Here is a 22,560-nt window from a genome sequence, read left to right on the forward strand (position 1 = left end):
TGAAAAACCCTCTAAAGAGATAGACATTAAAAAAAAAAAAAGCCGGGCTCGGTGGCTCAGCCTGTAATCCCGCACCTTTGGGAGGCTGAGGTGAGTGGATTGCCTGAACCTGCGGCTTCGAGACCCGCCTGGGCAGCAAGACCTCATCTCTACAATAAATCCAAAAAAAAAAATCAGCCGGGCATGGTAGCACATGCCTGTAATTCCAGCTACTTGGCTGAGGCGGAAGGATCGCCAGAACCCAGCAAGTCAAGGTTGCGGTGGCCGGGAGCGGCCACTGCACTCCAGTCTGGGCGACAGAGTGAGACTCCAACTCAAAAAAAAAACTGAACTTCTGGAAATGAAAGATTCATTTAATGAAGTACAAAATGCAGTGAAAAGTTTTAACAGTAGACTGGAAGAAGTAGAAGAAAGGATCTCAGAACTTGAAGGCAAGGCTTTCAATCAGAAAGAAAAAAGAATCAAGAGAATGAAACAAAGTCTCCAAGAAATGTGAAATTATATAAAATGTCCAAATCTAAGAATCATAGGTATTTCTGAGGAAGAAGAGAAAGCAATAGGTTTGGAGAAGCTATTTGAGGAAATAATTGAGGAAAACTCCCCTGGCCTTGCCAGAGGCTTAAATATTCAAATACAAGAAGCCCAAAGAACCCCTAGAAGATTCATTGCAAAAGGTCATCCCTGAGGCTTTTCCTCATCAGGTTATGCAAAGTTGATGTGGAGGAAAGAATTCAAAGGGCAGTGAGACAAAAGTATCAAATAACTTACAAAGATAAACCTACCAGACTAACAGCAGACTTCTCAGCAGAAACCCTACAAACCAGAAGGGATTGGGGTCCCATCTTCAATCTCCTCAAAAAGAATCACAATCAGACAAAGATTATGTATCCTGCAAAACTAAGTTTCATAAAAGAAAGAAGATTCAGATTAGCTCAATCATAAATGAAAATGGAGACATTACAAATGGTACCATGCAAAAACAAAATATCTCCTGAGATTATTATGAATACTTCTACACAAACTAGACAATCTAGAGAAATTCAACAAATTCTTGGAAATATACATGCCCCCAAACTTGAATCAGGAAGGAATAGAAACCCTGAACAGACCAATAATGAGTAGTGAGGTTGAAACAGTAATTAAAAGTCTCCCAACAAAGAAAAAGTCCAGGTCCTGATGGGCTCACAGCTGAATTCTATAAGACTTTCAAAGAAGAACTGGTACCAATTTTACTAACACTATTCCATAAGATTGAAGACGAAAGAATTATTTCTAATTCATTCTGCAAAGTCAGTATTACCCTAATGCCAATGCTAGAAAAAGGCACAGCAACAAAAAAAAAAAACTACAGATCAATATCCCTGATAAACATAGATGCAAAAATCGCAACAAAATACTAGCAAGTCAAATTCAGCAGCACACACACAAAATAATCCACCACAATCAAGTGGATTTTATCCCAGAGATGTGAGGATGGTTCAACATATGTAAGTCAATAAACGTGATTCACCACAAGCACAGAATTAAAAACAAAAATTATATGAGTATTTCAATAGACACAGAAAAAGCATTTGATAAAACTTGTCATCCCTTCATGACAAAAACTTTCTGCAAAATAGGCACAGAAGGATTATTCCTCAAAATAATAAAAACCATGTATGACAGACCCACACCCAATGTTAAATGCATTTCCCTTCAGAACTGGAGCAAGACCCAGATGCTTATTTTCACTGCTCCTATTCAAGATAGTACTGGAAGTTCTAGCCAGAGCAATCAGACAAGAGAAAGAAATAAAGAGTATTCAAGTTGGAAAGGAAGAAATCAAACTATCTTTATATGTGATTATATGATTTTATACCTAGAGAATCCTAAGAACTCTTCCAAAAAACTCCTGGACTTGATAAATGAATTCAGTAAAGTCTCAGAATGCAAAATCACAAAATCAACACACACAAATCAGTAGCACTGCTATACACCAATAGCAATCAAGCTGAGAATCAAATCAAGAACTCAGTTCCATTTACAACAGCAGCCAAAAAAGATAAAATATCCAGGAATGTTAAATACCAAGGAGGTGAAAGGACTCTACAAGAAGAACTACAAAACAATGGTGAAAAAAATTGTCAAAAAGCCCAGGGTTTGAGACCCACCTGGGCAACTTGGCAAGACCTCATCTCCACAATAAATAAAAAATTAGCCAGGTGTGGTAGCGCACACCTGTAGTTCCAGCTACTTGGAAGGGTGAGGTGAAAGGATTGCTGGCGCCCAGCAGGTCGAGGCTGTGGTGGCCGGGAGCAGCCACTGCACTCTAGTCTGGGTGACAGAGTGAGACTCCAACTCAAAAAAAAAAAAATTGTAGAAGATGCAAAGGGAAAACATCCCATGCTCATGGACTGGAAGAATCAACATTGTTAAAATGACCATATTCTACAGGTACATTGTGCACAGGTAGAGGTGATGAATACATTTAAAACTCAGACCAAAACTATTTGTACCCACCAAAGTTATTGAAGTAAAAAAAAGATTAAAACAAACAAACAATAAAATGACCATATTACCCAAAGTAATCTACAGGTTAAATGAAATCCCTATCAAGCTATCAATATTATTGTTCACAAAATTAGAAAAAACAATCCTAAAATTCATATGGAACCAAAAAAGGCAAAATAGCCAAAGCAATCCTAAGCAAAAAGAACAGAGCTGAAGGCATCACATCATCTGACTTTAAATTATACTACAAGGCTGTAGTAGTCAAAATAGCATAGTACTGGTGGTACAAGAGCAAACATATGACCAATGGAATAGAACAGAGAATCTAGAGATAAACTCAGATCCCTACAACCAACTGATCTTTGACTAAACAAATAAAAACTACACTGGGGAAAGGACACCTTATTCAACAAATGGAACTGGGAAAATTGAGTAACTACATGCGGAAAAATGAAACTTGATCCCTATTTCTCACCATATACAAAAATTAACCCAAGATATACTAAAGACATAAATGGCAGACCTGAACCCATAAAAAAAACCTAGGAAAAACTCTTCTGGACATTGCCCTAGCAAAGAATTTATGGCTAAAACCCCAAAAGCAAATGCACCAAAAATAAATAAATAAAGTAAAATAAATAAGTGAGATTGATTAAGCTAAAAAACTTCTGCACAGCAAAAGAAATAATCAAGAGTAAATAGGCAACCTAAAGAATGAGAGAAGATATCTGCAAACTGTACATCTGACAAAGGGCTAACAATCAGAATCTAGAAATAACTCAAATAAATCAACAAGAAAAAAAGCAAATAATCCCATTAAAAAATCAGCAAATCACATTAACAGACATCTCTCAAAAGAAGATATACAAATGGCCAAAAAACATGGAAAAATGCTCAACATCACTAATCATCAGGAAAATACAGATTAAAACCACAGATAACATCTTACACCAGTCAGAATGGCCATTTTAAAAAATCAAAAAACCTTAGATGCCAGCAAAGATGTGGTGGAAAAGGAATGCTTATACACTGTTGGTTGGAGTGCAATTTAGTATAACCTCTATGAAAATTGATATGAATTAATGACAGTAACCTCTCAAAGAACTAAAAGTAGATCTACCATTCGATCCAGTAGTCCTACTACTAGATATCTACCCAAAGGAACAAAGGTCATTATAAAAAGTAAAAAATAAAAATAAAAAAGACACCTTCACCTGTATGTTTATCACAGAAAATTCACAATTGCAAAGATGTGAAATCAACTTGAATGTTCATCAACTGATGGAAATGTATATATACACTATTCTGCTGTCAAAAATAAGGAAATAGTCTTTTACAGCAACTTGGACGGAATTGGAGAACATCATCCTAAGTGAACTAATGCAGGAACAGAAAATCAAACATCACATGTCCTCACTTATAGGTGGGAGCTAAACTGAGGGACTGCAAAAGCATATAAAATGTTATAATGGGCATGGGAGACTCAGAAGGGGGAGGGTGGGAAGGGGTGGAGGGATGAAAAATCACCTGTTGGGTCCAATGTGCACAGTAGGGGGTGGTGGGTACACTTAAAGACCAGATTTTTTTTGCCTCTATACAATGTATCTATACTCAAAAACCATTCGTACATCCTAAAGATATTGAAATAAAAAGAAAAAAAGACTAATGTCAGTAATTTTTGCAATTTCCCTGCACATCAAGGAGATTTTATTTTTCTTTGTGTTGAAAATCTAAGGAAGGGAGGAAGGGAAGGAGGAAGGGAGGAAGGAAGATATACTGGGTAAGTTAACAACAACTGTTGAAATCTCCCTGCACACAAGAGACATTAATTTTCTTTGTGTGGAAAATCCTATAGGAAACAGAATAACTGTGTACTTCAGAGGAAGGGAGAAACATGCTAGAAGATCTTTGGTAGCTTCTGTCTCTGAGAAATTTTTAAACTTCATAAGGGGGATTGGTATCAACAGGCATATATTATGACAACATGGAGTTTCACTGATCTTCATCTTTGGTCTGCTTATACAAGGATAGTGTATACAGAAAAAGAAAGATCCTTCTTCGAGCTTTTGAAATTTTAGCAGAAAAGTGTTCAAGTGAATGAAATAAAACATTTTCTCAACTGACACGCCATGCGCCAAAGAACAAGGCAGCTGCCATGATGCTGTTGCGACTGTATCCTAGCAACCATCTACCCACAGAAAACCTCTTACTACACACAAAGCTGGTTCGTAGCACCCTGACTGGTTGTCCTGAATGGAGGAAAAAGGTAGTGATTTTCTCTGAAAGGCCTTTTTCTATCCTATCCCTGGAAAGGGGTTTGTAAATAAATCAGTGCATACCATGAATCACTGTCACAGTAGTCGACCGGTTCTCACATGCCTTCATACTCACAGAAATTCCAGTATACTAAGTATCCTAGGAAGTACTGGGGAAGCCCAGACACCGAGAGACATTAGTGTGTTTGGCCAGGCTTGGGCAAGTCAGAAAATCAAGGCCAGGAGTCAAAGCAAATAAATACACCAATTTGAACTCCAGGCTTAGAAAGGGCAAGGGGTGATACAAGTAGAAGTCCCTGCCTTGTATTTGGCTAAAGCAACCCAAGTTGCTATCATTTGCTAATTCCTAGAACTGAGAGGAAAGCTCTGAAAGATAGTGTTAAAGTAGTAGGACAACTCCTAAAGAAAAACATATTTATATGCATTATTCCACAATTGTTTTTGGAGGTTCGTAACTTTGACCATATAGAACGAAAGAGAAATGCATTTTCAGTTATAGTGAGGACTATTGAGAAGTGTAAAGATACCTTCTGTTTAATGTAATTTTTTTTCTTCTTCTACACCTGGCAACCATGTTTTCAACCTTCTGAGCCAGGCTCATCTTGTCTTGAGTTCCAGAAAATGGGACAGCTGAGAAGGGAGCAGGATGGTTTTGTATAGAAAGTGTGTCTGCCTTCTGAGTTCATCTAATATCCAAGCAACATGCCCTTCATGGCAAGCAGTACTAGCATTCTGGAGGAAAATGCTGACTTTAGGCAAAAAGTAAATAAACAATGGGGACAATTACATCCCAATAGTCAGGGTCTTTGTAGTTGCTGTTTCTGGTTCTTTTTAAAATATATATATATATATTTTAAATGTTTGGGAACCATTGGTCTAGATATATCCAATATGGTAGCTGTCCAATATGGTAGCCAGTGGTCGTATGTAGCTATTTATTTATCTATTCTTTTGAGTTGTGGTCTCACTTTGTCACCCAGGCTGGGGTGCGGTGGTACCATTTCAGCTCACCACAGCCTCAACCTCCCGGGCTCAGGCAGTCCTCCCACCTCAGCCTCCAATGCGGGGGGCCAGCCCCTGCAGAGAGATTTAGGGGGTCCCTGGGAGGTGTGGCAGCATCAGCAATTATTCTGGAGAAATAAAGAGAAAGAAAGAGAAGGGGGGAGAAAGAAAGAGACTGGACTCTGTCTAGTGCAGAAGCAGATTTAATGGGGCAAACCGCAAGCCTTTTATCCTAAAGTTTCACAGGCAAGATCACAAGATTTTCATGTGAACACAAAGCCAGGTGGATGAGGGGCGTCCCCCCACCCACCAGGTGTTTCCTCAAGCATGAGGAAGGACAATCCCAATATTATTTCACTGTTCCTTATGCTTGGTTAACGTTCCTCACAAACAATACAACAATTCTAATATAATAATATTCTAATAATCAAATACTTCTAAAACTTATGCATACCCAACACCTAATAACTAACTTAAATCCTAATACCTTTCTATTCTGTGCTAATTTTACCTGTACTATAAAAAACTCTTAATTATAGCTCAAACCAGTTCCTAAACAACATGGCCCAGTCCAAAGATCACGCTGGGCTGTTTCCAAGAATAATTGATTATAATCTTTTAACAAAATGGCTATTCTAAAATCCTATGTATCTATCTTAATTTCTATAAAAGTTTCTAATTCTAATCCTAATATATAAAACTGATCATCAACAATAAAGCTTCTAAAATAAAACCCAAATACAAACTGTAATTGTACTAAAGCCAAAACTGCAATTAGAAGAAAATGGGAACAATGAAATTTCTAAAGTTAACTGTATTCTATAAAACCTCAAAATATCATGTTTGATCATGCTTGAACTAACATAATTCCCTGATGTAGCATGACCTATTCTACAATACTTTCTATGAATAAAATAAATTCAGTTTCTATAATATGTAGAAAAAACCTACACTAATTGTAGCTAAAGAACTAGTTTAAAAGAATGCAGCCCAGCCCAAAGTGGACGCTGGGCCCTTAGGAATGTGGCCCAGTCCAAAGTTCGTGCTGGGCCATTTCTGGTAACTCTAGATAATCATCTATACCATCTAAAGCTGGAAACAGCTCTCTAAATGTATATACTAATTCTACAAGTATACTTTTAAATCTTATAAAGAAGCTTGTACCATATTAAAGGCTCCCAAATGTGACCTGAGTTTGAACTGTGTTAAGTTTAAAGCCGAAACCGTAGTCTATGAGAAACGGGAACAATGGATCCCTAGAGTCAGCCATGCCTGTCATATTCTCAGAACTTCATGCTTAGATCATCAAAGTCCCTGCTAGTGGGTCATGCTAAACAACAAAGAAGGGAGGAGGGAATGGGCCTTCAGCTCCTGAACTCAACCTGGTGGTCTTAGGGTCCACAGTTCGCCTGGATCCCTAACGCTCAGGTGGGCCTCCACAGCTGGCTCCCAACACTCCAAAGTAGCTGGGACTACAGGCATACGCCATCATGCCTGGCTAATTTTTTGATTTTTGTGTAAAGACAGGGTCTCACTATATTGCCCAGGCTGGTATCAAATCCTGGGCTCAAGTAATCCTATCTCAGCCTCTCAAAGTGCTGGGATTACAGGTGTGAACCATCTTGCCCAGGCTGTTTCCGGTTCTTTCTTAATTATAATTCTAACATTATAAATGATAACAAAACTAACATGTTGTTACTGCCCCAAGGGAGTAATAATTAAACAAATCTAAATACTGAACAGCTTCCTGGGATTTTGAATTTTTTTTTTTTAAAGGAATTCCTTGAAAGACGGGACATTCTTTAAAACTGATCTGGACATTCTTAAAAAGCTCTCCAATGCAGTCATTTCCAGCTATGGAGGCTAGTTACCGAGTCTTAAATAGTTTTGTTCAAAAACTATTTCAGTAAAATAATTGCTAAAATAGCTTAAATCAAGCAATTTACACATATTGCAAAGTTGCTAATTTCTTCTACTTTCCATCACTATAATAATAGTGACTAAAATGTTAAGAATGTTGAGCATATTTTAGAAGACTTATCTTCCAAGTAAGGACTTTTTGTTTCTTTTCATCTGAGGTTGAATGTTTGATTTTTTTTTAATTATTATTCTTGTGTGGATAATGAAGCAACGTATAAATTCATCTAACTGAACTGGTTAAATGAAATCGATAAATATCAATGATAAAAATAAGAGAAAAGGCTAAGCTATTTGATGCTTCCACAAGTAAACCACTGACTGACTTGGGAATATTCTGAGCATAAGTCTCTGTTCATAGATGTCTAAACTTCATGCTTGACCTTACCAGCCAATGGCTACTAAATAAGGGCACTCTTCTTTTTTATACTCAAATTATTTTGGAGGATGCCACCAAAAAAATTGCTGGAAATTAGCTCCAGAATTTTAATTCTCCCACCCCAGACCTGCCTTCCTCACCCTCACCCCATTAGGTGCCCTTCTCTGATCTCCTTGACCTCTGGATACCCCCTTGTGAGGCCACAGTGCTCCTGGAAAATGATCTGTTCTATCTGCCACTCATGATACCATTTCACCTGAGACATGGGCCTGGCCATTTTTTCATTTTCATCAGCCCAAGTGAAATCAATCTCTAACTTTTAATAATCCCCTGCAAGGATTGTGGATAATGGAAAAGGAGAACCATCTATAGTATATCCATTTCACAATTGCTGGCCAAGACCAGACCTGTTATGGTCTCTTTTCAAATCAGCGCCTTAACTTTTGACTTTTGTCTACCAGGTCAAATAAAGTGCACTCCCCAGCCCCAAAGTGCTTCAGCCCTTTTCTAGACTGAAAGAGGAGATAGGAAAATATCTTCTCTTCAGAGACAAAAACAGACAGAAAGACACATGAGGGGGGAAGAGAGACCCAGAGAGAGAGGGAGAGAGATCCAGAGAGAGGGAGACCCAGAGAGAGAGACCCAGAGAGAGAAAGAGAGAGAGAGAGAGAGACAGAGATAGAGACAGAGACAGACAGAGACAGAGAGAGAGAACACTCCCACTACCAACGACTGCCTACAGAAGCCTTCACCTCTATCACAAAATTAACATTCTCTGGTCATAGAAGGAAAAAGAAAAGGATTGGTTTGAAAGGCAGAAATTCAGCCCAGCTCGGTGGCTCAGCCTGTAATCCCACGCTTTGGGAGGCTGAGGTAAGTGGATTGCCTGAGCCTGCGGGTTCGCTACCCTCCTGGGCAACTTGGCGAGACCTCATCTCTACAATAAATCAAAAAATCAGCTGGGCGTCGTAGCACATGCCTGTAATTCCGGCTACTTGGAAGGCTGAGGCAGAAGGATCGCCGGAGCCCGGCAGGTCGAGGCTGCGATGGCCGGGAGCAGCCACTGCATTCCAGTCTGGGCGACAGAGTGAGACTCCAACTCAAAAAATAAATAAATAAATAATAGTTTTTAAACACTCTGTTCATTTAAAATGGTAGGTCCAGCATATGATCAGGAAAACAGAATTGGAGGTGGAAGAAATCTAAAGTGCTCTACAGAAGAATGTGGGTTGTTGAAATAGATTAAGCAGGCTCAGAAAATAGGCTGAGGTGTAGATCTATATAACGAGGGCAGAAGAGGGTTCGACTCATGTGATAGAAGACACAGGTCCAAGAAAAAGAGAAGCCTGACAAGGCCCTTCCACAGACAAAAATCACCACCACGTAACTTTTAAGAACAGAAATGCAAACGGTTTGTTTTCATTGTTTGAAGTGCTGGGCCAGTATGTAAGCAGGCCACGGCCTCCCACAAGCCTTCAGTAAAAGTCGGTACCCACATAGCTCATTACACTGGTTCACTGATTCTTCCAAGAAGTAAGTGAAACAGGGTGGTGGCTGATGTGAGGTGGTGGAATGTGGGAGAGCGGCAGCAGGTGAGGACAGTGAGACAGAACGGATCCATAATTCAGTGGAAGGCCCAGAGGTACACATAGCCTTTCCTTCCTCGTCATGGTCCCCAACCTCAGAAATCTTCTGAGATAGAAAAGAGATACTGGGTCCCTCCAGGACATAGTAAGGAGGTGCAGGCTGTTTTAATTTAAATATCTCAAGATATATTGACCTCAGCAGGCCACAGGGTTTTGGCATTTCCAACTCCCTCTCGGGGATGTGGTCTGGCCTTCTGGTCCTTCTGGAAGAATTGCAGCCCAACCATACTACATTTCTATTTCTACCATTACATACAGTCTGAGAAAAGTCATTCACTATAAGTAACACCTCTTTACTTGAAACAAGCGAACAACTTCTCAATCTTTCCAACTATCTCTTCATACTTAAGTGAAAGCTAATAATGAAGAAAAGGTAAGCATTCATTCCACCATTTTACTTTTTCTTTTTTTGAGTTGAGTCTCACTCTGTTGCCCAGGCTGGAGTGTAGTGGCATGCTTACAGCTCCCGCAGCCTCGATCTACTGAATTCAGATTATCCTTCCGCCTCATCCTTCCAAGCAGCTGGGACTATAGGCATGCACCACCATGCCCAACTAATTTTTTTATTTACTGAAAAGATGAGGTATGGCCTTGTTGCCCAGGCTGGTCTCAAACTTCTGGGCTCAGGCCATCCTCTCCTCTTGGCCTCCCTAAAGTGCTAGGATTACATGAGTGAGCCACCATGCCTGTCCCATTTGATTTTTTCTAAAACAACCTCTAAGATGGTTTGCTATCGCATGTAAAGAAAATATTAGATATATCATGTGTTCTGTAATGCTTATTTTATATCTACATGTGTTTATATACACAGTGTGCATCTTACATGTATGTAATTCATCAATAAAAAATATTTATTAGAAGCATTTGTTCACATTTTAATTATTTTACAGATGGAATGGAGTCTGAAGACTACTGATTTTTTTTAAAAACCAACCAATTATAGTACTCAAGAAACTATTTCAAGTGGATTTTCATAAAGGCAGATTTGTAAATTATAATGTAAAATTTTTAATTTACTTCAATCAAATAACTAGTCCATTTATTTTTGATGGAAACAATTAATTAGTTGCTCTACTTTGAACACAAGCAAATGGTTCTTGCCCTCTAACTTCTAAACTGAGTGTCAAATATTTGGACAGCCTCCAACTAGACTAGAAGTGTAAATTTATCTAAAGAACTACTTTACCACTCTTTTATATGCCTTTAGCAGCTTTGAAAATCTTAGAGAAAGCGGTCCAAACATGGGAGAAAATATCTAAAAAATGGAAATAATCACTATAGCTTTCAAGTGGCTTGTTTTTGCATTGTTAAAATAAAAGTATTGCCGGTAAGAAATCTAACAGTAGATTTCATTTGTACTGACTGAAATTTTTTTATCATTTGGTGTAGGAGAAAGACAAACACCAGGGCTACAGTTCCACGAGAGTACTCACTCAAATCAAGTTGATTTTTTAAATTTTTAATAAACATTTCTTCTGATTACAAAAAAATGAGTTATATATTTTGAAATGACTTTGACTACAATTTTTAATGTTGTAAAACTGTCATAGGGGTTTTCAATGTGGCATTTTTCTATGCCTAAAAAAAGTTCAATGAAAGAAACCAAGTCACATTTAGAAAAAACTATTACCACCCATAAAAATAATTTTAAGAATACAAATATCAGTAGAAGCTAAGGTTTATTGAATGCTTGTTATATCCAGGCTCTGTGTGCCTGTTACATGTTTTAACTTAGTAGTTCTCAACCTAGGCTACCAATTAGAACCACCAAGAAAGCATTAAAGAAAATGAGGCCTAGATTCCACCCCTAGAAAAAATTTTGATCCAGACTGCCTGTGTGGTAACCTGGACATTGGTGATTCTAAAGTGCAGCCAGCATTAAAAATGAAGACATTAATGCAATGCTGATCACAATCCTAAGAGGAGCATATAATTATCTTTATTTTATAGTAAAGAAAATGAAACACACGGTTCATAGGGCCATAACTGGGATTTGAACCCAAGCAGTTAATCTGCCTTCAAAATTTATACTGTTTACCAGTAACTTCTACTACCCACCAAAGACCAAAACAACTGGATGTTTGGGGGATGGTATTATTCACGTGGTATACCTAAAAGATCATTTCTGTAATTTCTCTACAGTTAGATTTAAAAAATAAAAAACTTTCTCATAACTCAGGCTGAAGAAACAAACAAGATTCTGATCTTGGAATTAGTCTGGTTTGCACATGACTGGGAAGCTGACCAAACCTTAGCCGGTGCTGAAATCACTGATTTCAGTGTTTACTGCTAAAACTAATCTACCCACCTGGCTAGCTTAATGACACCCTCAAGATCCCCCCTGCAGCCAGCTCTCTGAGGCTGTACTTCTTTGTTACCTTTTATCAACAAAGAAAGTTTATGTAAATAATGCAGGTGCAGACGTCAAACAGGAATAGTTTCTTTTCCAACTGAAATTTATCCTCCAAGGTAAATAGACTTGAAAGTTCAGAAGCCACTTGCCAGACGTTTTCTTGACTTCTTTCCTCATCTACTGTAGCTCAAATAGAAGCTAGCAGCATACTCAGTCAAAAAGGGTGGAAATGAGAAAAAAAAAACCCTATTTCTGTGTTACTATCCCTTGGTTTATCTGGCTAGCAGTAACATGAGTAACAACCTTGCATCAGTTTACCTGAATCTTGTTAGACCACAAAGCATTCTTCTGGCTGGGTTAGCTTGGCCACAGAGGCAGTTTGCATCAATGCCAATACAAGTAGAAATTTAAATAGGGGAAAAATAGATGATGGCACTATATCTATTTAGAGAGGAGAAAGAAATACTATCCTCTGAAATGCATGGGGTGACCCAGGCAGTTATCAGCTAACACGAGATGGGGAGTGTAAAGTAGGGGGTTTAAACCAGTGACTTGCAAGAAACAAGGGAGCGAAGAGGCTGAGTGTCACAAAGTGGCATCTAGACATTCTGCACTTCATGGTGTCTGTGCCATGCCACTGCACCGTTCGAAAAAGGCAACTCATGGCATGACTTGATAAAGAGATTTAGCCAAGACTTGGAGTCCGAGAGGACACATACCAAGCACTCTGCTAACCACCATGGTTGGTGCATTTCACATGTTATTTCATGTTACCCCCACAACAATCGGAAAAGGGGGTGTTATTTCTCAAGGATATTCTAAGGTAACTCAACTATTAAGTAGGTAGCATGGATCTGAAATGAGGTTGTTTGCCTCTAAAACCTGCGTTCCTTCCATCCTGTAACATAGTCTCCCTATCTCATTGTCTCTGTCCTGGGCTTCATGTTTGTCTAGTGCACCCTGCCTCAGTGAAGGCACTTCAGAGCCACCAGCAGGGGTGACAAGGAACATAAGGCATAGGCTTGCTTGCTAGCAGGAATCAGACTATTCTTTGAGACCCTAAGGCTATCCATAAAAGTTCATTTCTGTAATTTCTCTCCTCTCTTGGGTTTTGCTTCATGGGTGGTTCTTCTCCTCCTCCCCACTCCCTTCCTCCTTCTTCTTTCTTCTTCTTCTTTTTTGTTGTTGTTGTTGTTGTTGTTGTTGAGTTAGTGTCTCACTCTGTTGCCCAGGCTAGAATGCAGTGGCACCATCAAAGCTTACCATAGCCTCAACCTCCTGGGCTCAGGTGATCCTTCTTCCTCAGCCTCCAGAGTGGCTGAGACTACAGGTGCATGCCACTAAGCCAATTTAATTTGTTTTCTGTTTGTTTTTTTTTTTTAATTGGGAGTCCTACCCCATAGTCCAGGCTGGAGTGCAGTGTCATACTCATAGCCACTCCAGGGTCGACCTGCTGGGCTCTGGTGACCCTTCCACCTCAGCCTTCCGAGTAGCTGGAACTTCAGGTACATGCTACCATGCCCGGCTAATTTTTTTTTTTAATTATTTATTGTACAAACAAGGTGTCGCCAAGTTGCCTGGGCTGATCTCGAACCCACGGGCTCAGGCAATCCACTCACCTCAGCCTCCCAAAGTGCTGGGATTACAGACTGAGCCACTGAGCCTGGCCCAAGTTAATTTATTTACTTAACTTATTTTTTTTGTAGAGATGAGGTCTCGCTATGTTGCCCAGGCTAGTCTCAAACTCCCGGACTCAAGCAATCCTCCCACCTAGCCTCCCAAAATGCTGGGATTACAGGCGTGAGCTACCACGCACAGCTGCCAACCTGAGTTCTTCTCTCTTAGCCTCTGGCTGCCTGACCAACCTCTACTGTCAACCCTTGCACCCCATGGCAATGCCCAGCTCTAGCCATTTACCAACAGCTCCCCCAGGGGGCTCCAGTCCATTTGACTTAACTGTATCCAAAAGCTTTTACTTCTGTCTCCAGCAGCTGAGTAAGCGATTCATAGGGTCTTTCTTTGTCATTCGTCACCTCATTTTTGTTTCTATCCTCTAGGATTATGGGATTAGCAGGTCAAGGAAAGATTCCTCCTTGATTCAGCAAGAAGTTACGGAGTGCACACGATGGAAACAGCAATGTTCTGGTTTCTGGGGACACAGAGATCTTAGAATTCAGTCCCTCTTTCAAATTCTGTAGGGTTCTGCTCCCCTGTGACAATGAGTGCTGCCTGGGGACAGAGTCCTGAAGTTCTGAGCAAGACCATCCGATTGCCTCATGTGGAACTTAACAGGAGGGAGAGCCAGGACAGCAGCCCAGCTTTGGCAGATTGGCTCAGCTCTAGTTTTTTTATTCAAGCTATTGTGTATTGTCTTCCGGAGGTTTGTCTTCTTAAAAACTTTACTGTTTTCCTCTATCTGTCTCTTTTTGGAATGTCAGAGCAGCTCAGACCCTCTCATGGATGGAAATGGCTGCCTTGTCTGAGCAGCAGGCTGGAGACTCAAGGATTTTAAAAGCGAATTAACAATGAGAAAGAACATGTTTTTCAAGGGAGATTCTTAGGCAAGAGTGTAATTTGAATTCAGTAAAATTCCTGTTTTTCCTTGGTTAAAAACCCATTCAATGTGAGAGGGCAGGGTGGCTTATTTACCCATTGCTGTTTCTTGGCAGTTCTCAAAGTTATAATGCACCTGTTACTAAAAAACTGGAGTTGCATCAGAACCTCAGAAACAGCGAGAGTGGGGAGAAAAGGAAGGAGGCGGAACTTGAAACAGGTTAATTCTTACAATTACTTTTGTTCACAACTCCCTTTCATTTTTTCACTGATTTTTAACAACTTCCGAATTATTATACAAAGTTATTCGAAGAAAGGATTTTTTTTCTTTATGGCTAAATAGACAGTTTCAAACAAAACACAACCATCTGTTTCCCCACTTTCCAACATAAAGCTCATCAACTGTTAATTACTCCTTGTGTCAGAATGAAAACTGAGGCTTCCATAAACAGAAATGTTAGGCTAGTTTAAAATAAGGCATATTCACTCACACATGGAAGAACAGCTTGAGAGCCAGGAATTTTTATAGTTGGTAGCAGATTAGCTCTAATGACCAGTAAGAAAATAGACATGCATCAGAAAACAAACAGTAAGCAGTTACAGATACCCAAAGACAAATCAGAAAAATGTGCCCAAGTGTACACGATGGACTGAACAGGAATCTGAGGGCAGTTTCCCAGAGCTGTGGGTTCCTTTCCACCGGTTTACTTACCCACACAAGTAGAGTTCCCATTTCCTGCAGGAATACCTTCAGGACAGCTCCAGGGCTGTGGTGCTAAGAGACTAACAAAACAAAATTGAAAAACTACTGGCAACAGAATAATAAATAAAAGCAGCATAGTCTTGATGAGTTTGAAATTTCAACAGAAAAGAACTCGATTTTGCTCAAGCATGGCCTGGGCAGCGTGAGTGTGTCTGACCTTAAACGCAGCCGCCTGGGCTGGCCCTTGGCCCTGGGGCATCTTTTTTTTTTTTTTAACTCTGCTGTTGTGCTGTGGCCCTCCAGCTCCCTCTCCGACTGGGAGAGCTTCCGAATGCAGCCTGCAAGAGACGCTGCAGGAAAGATTTCTTTATCTACGTTTTTTTTTTAAAAATACCTGACACTCTTATGACAAATTTCACAGAGTTTACCAGCCCTGCTCTAGGGCCTGTGGCTGACTTCACTGTGACAGGCAGAGCGAGGAAAAGGCTTAGAGAGGAAAAAGAAAGGAAAGAACCGATGGAAAGTTCCAGCCACAACCCTGGGATGAGACTGAGAGAAGAAATATGTAGATACGATTCCTCCCCAAACACAGTTTCTCCTTTTGAAAAGTGGAATGACTGACTCCGCTTTCCCTTTTAAAGCCCTTTGGCCCCACCTCCTCTCCTTTAGTGACACTTGAGTGAGCCTCTGTTTGCTAAAGTGAATGTGGACAAGTCCTCCCTACAGGAAAGCAGGGCCAGCTGCCAAAGGGGAGATAACTCGCTACTCACCATAAATATTCCGGGCAGAACAGGAGAGAGAGCAGTCAGAGGACTGTGGAGGAGATAATGGGGTCTAGGAGGTCCTTGTTGAATATTAGCTATGTTTTAATACCTGGAAGGATAGAGACAAAATTAAACCACACAGTATAAATCAACGGCAAACAACACCACTGATCATTTGGATTTATAGCAATTGATCATGCATGTAGGCAGCTCATTAGTTGAAGGCAATGTCAACACCAGTGCACACTCCTGGAGCTTAATCTTTTTTTCTCTCTCCTGTATATTTTATAGCGGAATTTGAAAGATAATTCTTTCCAAATCAAAGGGAAATCCCTGAAGCCAAATGAAGAGACACAGTATGCACAGACACCCTTTCTTTCAGCATGAGCACGATAAAACATCACAAGAGGCCAGGAGTGCAGGGAAAGAAGTGGATTGTTATTACAGAGGTGTGTTTGGAAAAAATCTGCTAATCGTGCAAAAGCTGGGAAGCACTGGAAACCCAGCACAACTGAATGCTATTCCTTCTCAGATAATTTGGGCTATTTTTTCACATCTCAGTGACAAAAAATAAGAGCTCAATATATTCATTCGCTGTCTCCTCCACCACTTTCTACCTGGAGCAGCAGCGGTTATTTCTTTTGGAGTATACCTAGGGCCCAGAACTATCTAGCCGAGACAAACAACTTACACCAGACTTGAGGAATAATGGAAATTTCTGCCAGTATACTCCATTCTGGAAAACATTTTCATTTACGTTGCCCCGAGGTAGCGTTCCAAGTGCTAGTCAAAATGCGGGTAAAGCAATAGTCAATATCATCACACAAGTGAACACCCATTATGAACAGAGCAACGCTGAGCCTTCTGCTCATACTTAATTATGTTTTGAGTATTCTTCAAATGCTAGTCACTTTTCTGAAACAGCTAAAGTCAGGATTTCTCCTATTTTACCCAGCCTCTGCCAGGCAGCTCTGACCCCTTATAAGAGAAATAGACCCAGAGATGGGGGGTGAAGGGGCACAGAACTCATAGGTGGATATATGGAATATTCCATTGCTTTCTGGACTCACTCAGATTCAAGACTCATAATGAGCGTCCTACAAATAACCTGCACTGACTATTCAAGTTTCTAAGTTTGTTAATAAGCTTCCCCTTCAGCAAAACACATTGTCAGTGTCACAGATGACAACAGTAGAAGGGGCTTAGAGGACAGTCAAGCATCAAGCTGGACTCCTGAAGTAGAGTGGAGAGAATGATACAAACACAAATATGAAATAACCCACAACTCTGTTCTGTTTGGATGTAGAATCTCCTATTACTTTTGGTTGTAGAAAACTTTGCTTTCTTAACTACATGTCACCTGGGCTAACGTTGTCATTCATGTTGGGCATAAGCCCCCAGGAGATGATGGTGTCAACAGAGGTATAGTAGATGTTGTGACAGACAGCCAGTGTTGAAGAGAGCAAAATCATAGGTCAGAGTCACTCAATTAGAAACGTTTTCCAGAAATATTTAATAAGTCCATATTCTTACTTCTAGATAAGACTGAACCTTTCCTGGGCAAATGAACATTCTCTTTGTTTTAAAGATGACAGGAAATGCATTAAAACTTTGTGGGTTTGAGCTGCCAAATTTAGTTTCTGAAATTAAGACAAAATTAACTAATTCATGGATTAATTAAGCAGCTATACACAGAATGAAGTACAAGAAAGAGAAGGCATGGTCCTTAACTTCAAAAGTTTTCTGAGGTTGATTCACAGCAATAACAAAGAAGAGTTTATGAGTATGACCTCATGAATAGCCTGTTGCCAAGTATTCCGGAGGTGTCGAGAAACAGGGGGAATGGCAATGAACTCTGGGGACTGAAGCATGCAGTGAAGTTTTGTGGGTTAATTAGGAAGCCTTAGATGGGCACAGAAAAGGAGAAGAATCATGCTGACGATAAGGTGTGGAACAGGAGTGGACCCCCCCAAAATGCTTATTAGTTCCTTGGGTCCTGAGAGGACTCAGCTGTGTGGGGGGAAACCTTGCAGGTAGGTCAGTAAAGCACTTAGACAATAGTGGCAAGGGGACATCTCTGAATGCTTTTAAGAGTAAGTGGACAGTAATGGCTAGAAGGGAGGCTATTGGAACACAAATTATGTGTGCTGGTCATGACTCTAGTTTTTCAGATAAAGTTTCCCTGTTGAAACACAAAGCACTCAATTTTTCCTGAGTTACATATGTCTTGTACTCAAGAACTCTTGTGAACCATCACCACCACCACATCACCAACAGATTGCTTCCTATGTGCCAGGTGTACGGGAAGCAGATGCTTTGTTCACGTAGTCGGTAATCCTCAACACTACCTTGCAAGGTGGACGTTGTCACTCCTGTTTCACAAATGAGGACACTGACGATCAGAAAAACCGAGTAACTGTCCCAAGAGCACACACATTTATGTAGGATAGGAACTTCATAGTCATTATTGTCTTCTTGTTAGATGGTGTCTCTGATTGGGAGAGATCGACTAGGGCATCATCTAACAGAAGAACAAAAGTTGTGCTACACACATGGATGTGCCTGCAGAAACCAGAAGTGACAAGGTAGTATGTTTTGGCAAGAATGATGATTATCACTTAACATTCACTGGCTGAGATGGTACACAAGCTATTTCACGGACCACCTCTGCCAAATTAGGGAGCTCCTACAAGAATTGAGAACATGTTCTTGTTTTTTAGAATGAGAGTGGTTGACATGTGTCCGGCATTTTGTGTGACTCATGTGGCGGCAACTGAAATGGTATTAAGAGGAAGAAATTGGGGTCCGAGTGCAATGGCTTACACCTGTAATCCCAGCACTTTGGGAGGTGAAGGCAGGAGGATCACTTGAGGCCAGGAGTTCAAGACCAGCCTGGGAAAAATAGCAAGACTCTCTCTCTTAAAAAAAAAAAAAAAGATATGAATACCTGATGTAAAAGTTTTATTGAAAAGAAGAGCAATTACATTCCTTGGTATCTAGCCAAATGAGTTGAAAACTTATGACCACAAAAAACCTACATAAGAGTGTTTATAGCGGCTTTATTCATAACTGCCAAAACTTGGAAGCCATCAGTATGTCTTTCAATAGATGGAGGGATAAACAAACTATGGTACATCCATATAACAAAATATTATTCAGTAATAAGCCATGAAAAGACATAGAGAAACTGTAAATGCATATTGTTCAGTAAAATAAAGCCAATTTGAAAGACTGTACACTATATGAATCCAACTATATCACATTCTAGACAAGCGTGATAGTAAAAAGATCAGGTTGCCAGAGTTTCAGGGGGAGAAAGTGAGAGATGAACGGGTGGAGCACAAGGAATGCATATTGTTCAGTAAAATCCCTCATAAACAAGGGATGTTTAGGACAGTGACACTACTGCAATGGCGGGTACACGTCATTGCATATTTGTTGAAACCCATGGAATGTACAAGAGTGAGCCCTAATGTAAATTATGAATTTTAGTCAATAATAATGCATCCATATTAGCTCAACAATTGTAACAAATGCACCACACTAATGCAAGATGTTAATAACGGAAGAAACTGGTGGTGGGTAGGTAGAGGGGTATAGGGAATTCTCCGTACTTTCTACTTAATTCTTCTGAAAACTCAAAACTACTCTTAAAAAAAAAAGTAGCCTCAATTAAAAAGAAGGAGGCATGGAGGGAGTCATTATACAACCAAAATTCCACAGATTAAATAATGGCATGTTTCTACCTAATGATGTTAATAATATCAGATTTCTAAAAACACGTAGTAAACAAGAAGTAAAAGAACAATCCTGCCCATGTTTCATTTTCAGTTAAGTCCACCCCAGTCACCTACAAAGATTCCTCAGAGCAAGAGAAAGGAACAAGGTTCCAGAAACTGGGTATATAAAAAGGAAGAGTATAACAATCCATCATATGTAATTTATAATTCTTTGGAGGAGCAACAAAACTTAACTCTAAGTTTTAAATTGCATCTTAAATGGCATTGCACTTATTTATACAATCTCAGCATGTCTCTTCATCATTCTCCCAGGTATTTTAACTTCTAAAAATATCAAGGCTTAGGGTAAGAACTCTGGCTTTTCTGTCGTTCCCACTATAATCTTTCTCCCAACCTTCAATTCTGCACAATGCCATTAAATGTAAAGCCCTTGAAGGCCTGACAAGACACCTAAAGATGCTGTGACTTGCATGTAACGAAACATTACTTGCTGGAACTAATGAAAATGCAAGCTGCTATTTGCAGTTCTTCCTCTATTCTTAACATATTTTAAAAACTGCAAATCATTCTCTTTCCCGTCTTCTACCTCAAAAACTAGAAATTATTTAGGTGAAAATGATCATGGTTTGCACTCAGAACTAGAAAGAGATATAACATAGAATAGATAGTAGAAAGAAAATATTTGTGTTAGTGAAATACAGATTTTTAAAATTTCAAATGTCAAAGAAACAAAATAAAGTTGCTTTCATTTGATTTTTCTAGCTTGACTTCTACTTGAAATGCATTCATTTGCCATTTGCATTAAAGTAAAATTTACATAAAGTGAAGTGATCTTAAGTGTTCAATCTGATTAGTTTTGATAAATATATATGCATTCTTTTTTTTTTTTTTGAGTTGGAGTCTCACTCTGTCACTGAGGCTAGAGTGCAGTGGCACGCTCACGGCCACTGCAACCTTGATATGCAGGACTCAGGTGATCCTTCCACCTCAGCCTTCCAAGTAGCTGGAACTACAGGCCTGCGCCACCACGCCCAACTAATTTTTTGATTGACTGTAGAGATGAGGTCTTGCCAAGTTGCCTAGGCTGGTCTCAAACCTGTGGGTTCAGGCAGTCCTCTCACCTCGGCCTCCAAAAGTGCTGGGATTATAGCCCTCAACCAAGATATATTGTCGAAACTTAATCTTCTTTCAATGTACATCAGTTTTGTTGGCCCTTGAGCTCTCTATAAAAATAATCATACAGCATGTTTGATTTTGCATCTAGCTTCTTTTGTTTAACATAATGTCTTTGAGATTCCTCTAAGTTGTGTATATATCAGTACTGCATTCTTTTTCATTGCTGGGAAATATTCTTTTGTATGAATCTAACATCTGTTTATCTGATATTCTTTGATGAACCTTAGGATTTTTTGCAGGTTTGGTTCAATTAATGTTTTATTTATCTTCAGTTAATACCTAATTGCTAGTTCATACAGTAGATATATGCTTAACTTCATAAGAAACTGCCAAACATTTTATAACGACTGCCCCATTTTATAGTCTCACCAGCAATGGATGTGAATTGCAAGTATTCCACAACTTCATTCACATTTGGCATCATCAGTTTTTTTAAATGTAGCCATTTTGGTATGTGTGACATATCACATTGAAATTTTAATTTGCCATTTCCTGATGACTAATGGCATTAACCATATTTTCTTTTTTTTTTTTTTGAGTTGGAGTCTCACTCTGTCGTCCAGTCTGGAGTGCAGTGACCGCTCCCGGCCACCGCAGCCTCAACCTGCTGGGCTCCGGCGATCCTTTCGCCTCAGCCTTCCAAGTAGCTGGAATTACAGGCATGCGCTACCATGCCCGGCTGATTTTTCAATTTTATTGTAAAGATGAGGTCTCGCTGCCCAGGTGGGTCTCGAACCCGTGGGCTCAGGCAATCCACTCACCTCAGCCTCCCAAAGGTGCGGGATTACAGGCTGAGCCACCGAGCCCGGCTCATATTTTCATATGTCAATTAATCATTCATATATCCTCTTTTGTGAGACATCTCTTCAAATATTTTGCCTATTTTTTATTGGATTGTTTGACTTTTTATTATTGATTTGTAGACTTTTTTATATATAATCTAGACTCAAAACCTTTGTCAAATCTATGTATTACAAATGTTTTCTCTTAGTCGGTGACTTGTCTGTTCATTTTCTTATCAGTCTTTTGATAAATGAAAGATTTTAATTTTAATGAAGTCTAATTTATCTATTTTTTTCTTTTGTGGTTAGCATTTTTTTGTGTATTCTATCTAATAAATCATTGCCTACTCCAAGTTCTCAAAGATATTCTTATTTTTTTTTCTAGGTACTTGCAGAGATTAACCATTTAGGTTTGGGTTTGTGATTCATCTTAATTAATGTATATATGTTATGGGAAGGTGCAGATGAAGTTTATTTTTCTCTACATAGATATTCAATTATTCCAACATTACTTATGAAGAGAGTTTTCTTTTCCTTTGAATTACTTTGACACTTGCTGAAAAATAACTTGGCCAGTCATGTGGATCTGTTTTTAGACTTAATTCTTTGATTGTTTTGTCTGTCCTTATGCAAATACCAGCCTTGATCACTGTAGTATTTTTTTGTTCTTTCTTTTTTGTTTTTGAGTTGGAGTCTCACGCTGTCACCCAGACTGGAGTGCAATGGCCGCTACTGGCCACCACAGCCTCTACCTGCTGGGCTCCAGCGATCCTTCTGCC

General features: G+C 39.5%; 1 protein-coding gene across 1 annotated transcript in view; it reads right to left on the reverse strand.

Annotated features, from left to right (window-relative positions):
- Positions 1 to 15,455, reverse strand: part of EGF (epidermal growth factor) — a 109,365-nt gene extending 93,910 nt beyond the window's left edge. The window contains 1 exon segment of the mRNA XM_008065511.1: positions 15,329 to 15,455. Within this exon segment, the coding sequence (XP_008063702.1) occupies positions 15,329 to 15,455 (127 nt within the window).
- Between the last annotated feature and the right edge of the window lie 7,105 nt (positions 15,456 to 22,560).

Source organism: Carlito syrichta, unplaced genomic scaffold, assembly GCF_000164805.1.
Source record: "Carlito syrichta isolate Samal-C Ts95f unplaced genomic scaffold, Tarsius_syrichta-2.0.1 Scaffold308583, whole genome shotgun sequence".
NCBI classification, from domain to species: domain Eukaryota; kingdom Metazoa; phylum Chordata; class Mammalia; order Primates; family Tarsiidae; genus Carlito; species Carlito syrichta.